Raw genomic sequence first — 8,158 nt, 5'->3', positions numbered from 1 at the left:
TTTTTTTTTTGATAATATAAGAACAATACTTTGATACCAATTGACAAAGGTAGAAAGTCAAAAAAGAAAAAAAAAAAAAAATACATCTTTTTTTTTTTTTTAAATAATGCTTTCCAGTTTCCATATTAAGACTCTAATTTGACTAGAAAAGCATTAAAAATACCTAAAATCAAGTAAATAATAGCCATAACCAAAGATTTTGAAAATTATATGAAAATATTAAATTAATAAATAACAAAAATTTTACTTTATATACTGTCCTACGATGAACACTTCCTAAAGCTCTAAAACGAGAGAATCTCCTAACCCAAGGAAATAAAAATTACAAGAGAATGATCTATGTATATGAAAGTCTGTCGGTCGTGAGTGGCGTCTTTCTCTTCAAAATGAGCATTCAATTTATCCTTTCACATGTCTTCCTCTCCTTGTGATGATCATAAGTTAATTCTCGAGAAGCAGGTATGTCCTTTGAAGCAAAGAGCATTATGTGTGGAAATCTCTTGTCACTATGATCGTGCAGGACGTTTTGAGCAAAAAGGTTAGGAGAACTACTATGATTGATAAATCTTCCCACATTCCCAGATTGTGTTGCGTCGATAATGTAGTCCCCATCAACTGAAATTGATTGTGAACGCCAAGGGATTGGTGAACCTTCTTCTTGAAAACTACCGTTTTGATAGTTATCTCTATTGATTCTTCGTTTGGCTTCCTCATCATGAAGGATTTCTCCAATGTACTCGCATATAAAACTTCCTGAAGGAATATAAGATAGTGTTCTAACACCCCAACCCTTGAATTCAGTCTTGAAAATCTCTAGTTTGAAACGGCCATCAAGTTGGCTCACTCTATTCATGCAAGAGGAAGAGCACTTACATGAAGGACCACACTCATAAACAAGGGACTTTTTTTTTACAAGACGTCCTTTGCTATCATATGATATTTCCCCTCCATTTCTCATGGCACAAAAACATTTGTTTGAATCCAAGCATCCATCTATGCAATCACAACCAATTGGTGTGAACAATTTGTAGAACTTTGGATAAATAATATTGGCTATGTAGTGGAAAAATGGAGGTCTCTCATCATCTTTTGCATTCACTACACGAATGGGAAGCTTCTCTTTTCCTTGTGAAATGTCATTCACACAAGAAATATTTGCATTCACTGCACGAGAGGGAATCTTCTTTTTTCCCTGTGAAATATCATTCACACAAGAAATATTTTCATTCACTGAACGAGAGGGAATCTTCTTTTTTCCCTGTGAAATATCATTCACACAAGAAATATTCTTCTGAGGTTTAGACTTTCTCAATTTGCTCAATTCTTCCAAGGTAAGCTTTGGTTGTCCTAGAATCCTTTCGAAGGAAAACCTGAAGACAAGCTTACCAAATTTCCCTCTTTTTTGCCGACAATCCTTCACGAGGTACAAGCCACAGTAGATGTATAAAGATTCTGAGGACCTTTTGAACCCACGAATTACCCTTACAGGTTTTCTAGCTTCTAAACTATTCTTCAAAGCAAGATTTCCACGTGTGAGTTTCTGATCTTTTGGTACCGTACATCCAACAACTGGATTTCCACCTTGACCTGTATAAGTAAAGGAATCAAAGGATTTCATGACATTGTCATATCGACCGGAATCAAGAATGCTTGTGGCATATAATTTTCCATTCAAACCCTTCAAGAAATCGATACCACTTTGAAACTGGTGATGAAGACCAATGACATTCATTTCAGCTGCAGAATTAAACACATCACCAATTTCAACTCCGGGAACAGGTCCTATTCCTTTGCTCTTGTTAACCCATTTGCCTTCCATCTCAAGCTTCATTGCTACTTTTCTCCCAGTTGTACTGTTTCTTTTTCCTGCCTTCGCCATCTGTTCTCTCTGTTGAGCCGCAAATGATTTTCTATGCAGCTTCAAAACCTCCTCCACTTGTTCGCGACTTTTGTTAGCTTTGGAATCCTCGGAAAAAGCACTCTGTTTAGGACTCCAAACATCCTCTTGTTCTTCATTCCTGTAGATTTTTTTAGCATGTCGACCATAATTATCATCAGATATTAATTGTTTGCATTCTTTACTAGACTTTCCATTGAAGACACCAATTTTAGAAGAAGTAGAAATTGGTTTTCCACAGCCAGGACTAAAATCTTCTCTCAAACTTCTTGGTGAATACTTTCCTGAGGAAGCGTGGGACGACTGAGGAAAATTAAACTTCTTTGAGTGGGCAGCACTTCCAAGTGTCTTTACAGTCAAATTACGATCTTTAATTTCACTTCGATCAATATGAGGCACATTAGCTGTTAACTCTCTTGGCAGGTTTTGAATAGCATCAATTTTAGAAGATGTAGAAACTGGTTTTCCACAACCAAGACTAGAATTCCAGAATGAAGGCATGTCTCTCAAAATTCTTCGTGAATACTTTGAGGAAAATTAAACTTCTTTGAGTGGGCAACACTTCCAAGTGTCTTTAATCTTTAACATATCGAGCTACAAACGCTGTTGATACTCTTGTCAGCTTTCGAATAGCATCAATTTTGCGCTTAGAGTTGGAGGGAAGTCCAAACTCTTGTTGTTTTGTAGCCATTAAGAGCTATTGTTTGATTTTTAAAAGTTGTGAAGGAACACCTATTTAAAAGGAGATAGATTAGACAAACTGTATGTCAGTGCCCAAAAATAAAAATAAAAATTAAGCATCTATAAATATATTAGCAAACTCGATTTAATCTTAACTAAGAATGACAACATGTTGAGTTTGGGGCCAGTTTCTTTACTGCCAAACCCGCCCCGCCACCCGTAACCTAAATCCACCCCGTTAACTAAACAAATTTTTTTTTTTCACACCCATACCCGCCCCGCCATGCCCCTTCAGGGCCCAAATCTAAAGTCCCTAAACCATAGCCCAATCAAAACATTGTTATCACAAATCACAAATCAAAAAAAAAAAAAAAAGAAACCCCAGAACATATAAAACAACCCAAGTATTTCCTTTTTTCATTGAAATCCAGTAGTTGCAAATGAAGAAGAGATGATTTTATTACAAGAACTATATTACACGAACCCAATAACAGAAATATTCAATTGGTTTAGATATGGAAACGAACCCCAAAAAACAATGTGGAGAACAAAACCATGACCAAGAGAGTGAGTTGCTGTGAGTGATAGGGGGGAGTTGGCGTCGACGACGAGGTAGCTACAAAAAAAATCAACCTATCCCAACGTTTTTTTCCTGACGTTTTTACAAACCACCGTAATAGATAAGCCTGTACCAACTTTTTGAAAACGTTGGTATAGGAAATTCTATATAGTATAGGAAATCCTATAGAGTGAGAGTGAGGTTGTGAGGGACTAAGGCTGGGTCAGTGAGAGTGAAAGCTTGAAGGGAGCGACGGGCTGAGAGAGTAAGAATGAGGCCGTGAGGGATTGAGGGTTGGTCGTTGAGGGTGATGCCATAAGGGACTAAGGGTGAGGCTATAAGGAACTGGGGTGGGTCGGTAAGGGTGAGGGTGAGGGTCAAAGGGTGAGAGTGAGAGCTTGAGGGAGGGTGGTCGTTGAGAGAGTGAACGTGAGAGTGATTAGGGTTTTCAATATAATTAGATGTATATATACTTGGTATTTTAGTAATTTTAATTTATACGAGTTAGGTCGGGTTGGGGCGAAGCAAGTATGCATAATGCCTGCACCAACTTGATCCCGCTACAGTTTGAAATAATAAAACCCAAACCCCCCCCCCCCAATATTTCATGGGTCTGGTAAAACACGCCCCATTAGGGTCAAGTCGGGCTACCCGTGAGATGGGTAAATTTTGCCATCCCTAATCTTTAACCAATTAAGAAGGCTAACAGAGAACTATAATAAAATATAAGAAAGTCTTCTTAACCAAATGATTATAAAATATTTAGTGAAATCTAAATGGTTAAACATTAATTTTAGTGAATGAAAAAAATATTTAATATTTAATAGTTTTTATTTCAATTACTGCTAAAGGAACTAAACATGAGAAAAAAAAAGTATCGTATTCAAAATTAAAAAACCAAAAACAAAAACAATAGGACTATTTAAATACTATTAATAATATATTTAATATTAAAAATAAATAAATAAATGAATATATAAATATATAGACAATGTGTGGTGTGGTGCGATTTGTGCAGTTTTATAATAATAAACCGCAAATTATATTGTACCATGAGGTGTGGTGCGGTATGGTACACTGTTACTTGGTGCAATTTTTGTAGTTTGTATAATTTATGCTGCTTGGTGAACAAAGCTAATAATAGGACTCTATTTTTAATTGGATAGCCTTGAAAACACCAAAAAAAAAAAAAAAAATTAAGGAATAAAATCTTAGATGCTAAAATTAAAAAAAAAAAAAAAATACATCATTTAAATACATATCTTAAAGAGAATAAATACTGTTTGCAAAAAAAAAAAAAAAAAAAAAAGAGAGAGAGAAAGCACTGATAACAACCACCACAATATTAATTTTCACCTGGTATTCGATTAGCAAGAAAAAGAAGAAGATTTAGAATGAATAAAAAATAAGTTTCAGAAAAATATAATAAAGAAAACAAAACTCCATACCTGTAAAAGGAATGAAGCAAGCAAGTACGCGCTCATGTAGCAAAGAAAAGAACACCACCCTTTGTTTTGAAATAATGCCCAACTCTCTCTTTCTCTCTCTCTATCTTTGGCTCTCACTCTCTGATTTCTGAAAGCATAATATTGTGAAAAACCTAAGCATACTGTGTCTTTATATAGGAAGGCCTTATTCCCAGTCCTTTGTAGACTAGAAGTCCACAGAGTTCAGTATTTTTTTTTCAAAATTGAAATTATTCCTAAACCGGCTCTAACTCCGTAATAATCGTTTCTTTTACACCACGCAAGTATTAAAAAACGAGGGTTTATTATAGAAGAATTTATCTAGTGTTATGCGGTGCAGGATAAGGATGTAGACAACATTGGTTGACGCATCCCACTGTATTACACGTCTCAAATACGTCCAATAACATCTCGCCAAATCGGCAACACTGAACCGACATTGCGTAGGAAATTGTAGCGATTTGTGATTCATATTATTATTATTATTATTATTTTTTCTTTTGAATCTTTACATCTATATATTATGTTTTATTGTTTCTCAAAAAAAAAAAATTATGTTTTATTAGGGATATTATAGATTATTATCATTTAACACTTATCGGTATATCACAGAGATATTTTGTAAAAATATATCACAGAAATTTCAAAGCCAAGTTTAAAATGGTAAGGAGAAAAACCTAAAAATAAATATTGTGTGCATCTCACATAAAAAAAAATCTACGTACCTAAATTCCTCTAGAAATTAAATATAAAAAAAAAGATTCAAAAGAAAAATAAAAACCTTTTGTATAATATTATTCCACATTAGTAATCAATGAAAAAAAATATTACATTAGCAATGGGCATAAATAAAGCAGTATTAACTCTTTGATTGTCAAAACCATAACTTTTGACAATCAAAATCCTATTCTTCCTAGTTTCTCTTCCTAGCGACAGATGGTCTTCTCCATTCTCTCCTAGGTTGTAGAATTAGCCGTCCCTTCTTTGAAGGTGTCTCTGTACCTTGAGGTAACAAGCTTACCTTGAGGCTTTGTGGGTTTTCCTTTTCCTTTGGGGGTGGGGAAACAGTTTTTATCTTTAGTTTTTTCTTTTTCTGGTCTTATTGATATGGAGGAATTAACAAAGTCTTGGAGCTGTCTCACGCTCTCAGATGTTGAAGGATCCAATGTTCAGATTAAGGAAGAGGAGGTGGTTACAGACCTTGTTCTTGCTGCGAAGTTTTTGACAAAGAGGGCACTTAACATGGATGCTATAGCCAAAACGTTCACACCGCTTTGGAGATCAAAGAATGGTTTCAAGATTAAAAAGGAGGGTGACCATATTATCCTCTTCACTTTCGATAATAGAGAAGAGATAGATAAAATCCTTGAGGCGGAACCATGGAGTTTTGATAAACACTTAATGGTGTTGCAACGGTATGACAGGGAAACTGATGTGGTTGATATGCAATTTAATCGGATTACCTTTTGGGTACAGGTGCACGACATCCCAATTCGATTCAGAACAAGGAAGGTGGCTAAAAATATATGTGGGGCAATTGGGATAGTACACGAACCATCAGAGGGTGCAGTCACAGAGGGGGATGGATTCATTAGAGTGCGAGTAACAATTGATATATCTCAACCGTTGAGTCGAGGCAGAGTAATTTCTTTGGAGAGTGGTAAAGAATTATGGGTGTCGTTTAAGTATGAGCGGCTATCCAATTTGTGCTATTGGTGTGGAAGCCTCATGCACGATGATAAAGACTGTGAACTGTGGATAGAGAGTGAAGGCACTCTTCCAGTCGAGTCACAATAGTTTGGGGCATGGATTCGTGCTCCTCCCTTTGTACAGTCACGACGGTCTACGATCTCAGTGCCAGGTTTTTATAGTAAGAAGAAGACAGCCAAGACTGCACCATGCTCAGCGACAACCAAACAACCTCCGGTGGTAGTTCGAAGGGGCGGTCCATCACCGGAGATCATAAGGCCAAACATGGAAAGTCAGGGTGCTATGGAAAGGGATAATGAGGTAGCAGATTTCCAGGAGCAAAATCAGCAAGGAGAGAATCAAAACTCCACAAAACATGGGCTCCAAATGGAATCAAACCCCCCACACGAAAATATGGAGATTAGGAAAGTATCTGCTGAGCTGTTTGAGGAGCAAATTCAGGAATTAGACCGAGATATCCACAAATATGATCCATTGCCAGAGCTAATCACCAAAAATATAGCATGCACGGGTAAGGAAAATGATTTTGAATCTTTAACAATTAATGAGATCTTTGAAATGGGCAGATCCCAGGCACGTGGTCAGCCACTATACCAACCAACTCGCACACCACTCTCACAAATACCCGATGCAACAAATGTACCTGTCATCAACACAGCTACGTGGAAGCGCCAAAACCGAATTACTACAGGGACAGATGTTATTATGGAGGACACAGTGGGGTCGAAGAGAAGTACAAGCACCATGGGGGGCCAACTTGAGTTACAGAAAAAGAGAAAAACTGTTTCTCAGGGGGGCAAGGACAATACAAAGATATTGGCGGAGGCTGAATCCCAGCCCCGCCAGAACCAATGAGTCTATTATGTTGGAACTGTCGGGGGCTTGGGAACTAACGAACAGAAGACCAGCTCGCAGATATGGTGTGGGCAAAAGATCCCTCCGTCGTGTTCTTAGCCGAAACATGGACGGATGAAGCAAGGCTAACTCAAATTCAAGACCGTTTGAAATTCAAAAATAAATTTGTGGCATCTAGAAGACATAAGGCAGGGGGTTTGGTGCTCTATTGGAAAGAAGAGTTTGACATTACAATAGAAACCTTTTCAAAAAATCACATAGATGCTACAGTCAACAAAAATAAGAATGAGGAGTGGAGATTTACTGGGTTTTATGGCGAGCCAGATACTCAACTGAGACATGAAGCTTGGGCGCGGTTACGGAGCTTGAAAAATTGAAGTGCTACCCCATGGATTTGTGCGGGGGATTTCAATGAGGTTGCAAAACAAGCAGAAAAATTGGGGGGGGGGGGGGGGGGTATGAGAAGTTTTTTTTTTAAAAAAACTTTCAGTGGTGTATATCCAAAATGACCTAACTCTTGGATACACAGCACAGGCTTTAAACCTCTTTTACTCACACTCATTTTCCAATGTGGGATTAACCCACTATTTTTTTTTTGAGAATACTAAGTATTTTTAACACACACACACACACATGATGAGAGGAGAGAATGTTTTAAAAAAAAAAAAAAACTTACAATGATGTATATCCAAAGGGCATACTTTATTTCATAGTATTTACTATGTGAACACAACACAAATTGTTTGATTTTCATGGTCATGTTACTCTTTTGCATTTATTTTTGGTTTATGATTTTTTTTAAAAATCTTACCTTGAGAAGGCTTTAAATATGTAGTGAAACAACAATTATAAATTGCACACATACATAACTTTTATAATTATTCAGTTCAAGAAATGAGTAAAAAAAAAAGAAAAATTGGAGGAATATTGTAGAATAAAAGTTGTTTACAAATGTCTCTCTCTCAAAGACCTCATGTGAAAGTGCATGAG

The 8,158-nt window shown here is 36.6% G+C and overlaps 2 protein-coding genes across 2 annotated transcripts; one reads left to right on the top strand and one right to left on the bottom strand.

The window, feature by feature from the left end:
* Window positions 1-218: 218 nt before the first annotated feature.
* On the bottom strand, window positions 219-4,706 carry LOC112015057 (histone-lysine N-methyltransferase, H3 lysine-9 specific SUVH5). Its single transcript, XM_024047420.2, has 2 exons — window positions 4,586-4,706; window positions 219-2,629 (listed from the first exon to the last, which is right to left on the bottom strand). Exon 2 carries the CDS (start codon window positions 2,396-2,398, stop codon window positions 395-397), a length of 2,004 nt encoding a protein of 667 aa, XP_023903188.2. The 5' UTR covers window positions 2,399-2,629; window positions 4,586-4,706; the 3' UTR covers window positions 219-394.
* Window positions 4,707-5,710: 1,004 nt separating this feature from the next.
* LOC112015058 (uncharacterized protein At4g02000-like) lies at window positions 5,711-6,400 on the top strand. Its single transcript, XM_024047421.1, has one exon. It carries the CDS (start codon window positions 5,711-5,713, stop codon window positions 6,398-6,400), a length of 690 nt encoding a protein of 229 aa, XP_023903189.1.
* The last annotated feature ends 1,758 nt before the right edge of the window (window positions 6,401-8,158 follow it).

The sequence above is a fragment of the Quercus suber genome, unplaced genomic scaffold (genome assembly GCF_002906115.3).
Source record: "Quercus suber isolate HL8 unplaced genomic scaffold, Cork oak 2.0 scaffold_275, whole genome shotgun sequence".
NCBI lineage: Eukaryota > Viridiplantae > Streptophyta > Magnoliopsida > Fagales > Fagaceae > Quercus > Quercus suber.
Note: the sequence above shows the minus strand (reverse complement) of the source record. Positions and strands in the feature narration are given on the sequence as shown.

What these genes read in the sequence shown, in the direction of transcription:
- LOC112015057 (XM_024047420.2), bottom strand. Translation starts at nt 2,398, where the DNA reads ATGCCTTCATTCTGGAATTCTAGTCTTGGTTGTGGAAAACCAGTTTCT.
- LOC112015058 (XM_024047421.1), top strand. Translation starts at nt 5,711, where the DNA reads ATGGAGGAATTAACAAAGTCTTGGAGCTGTCTCACGCTCTCAGATGTT.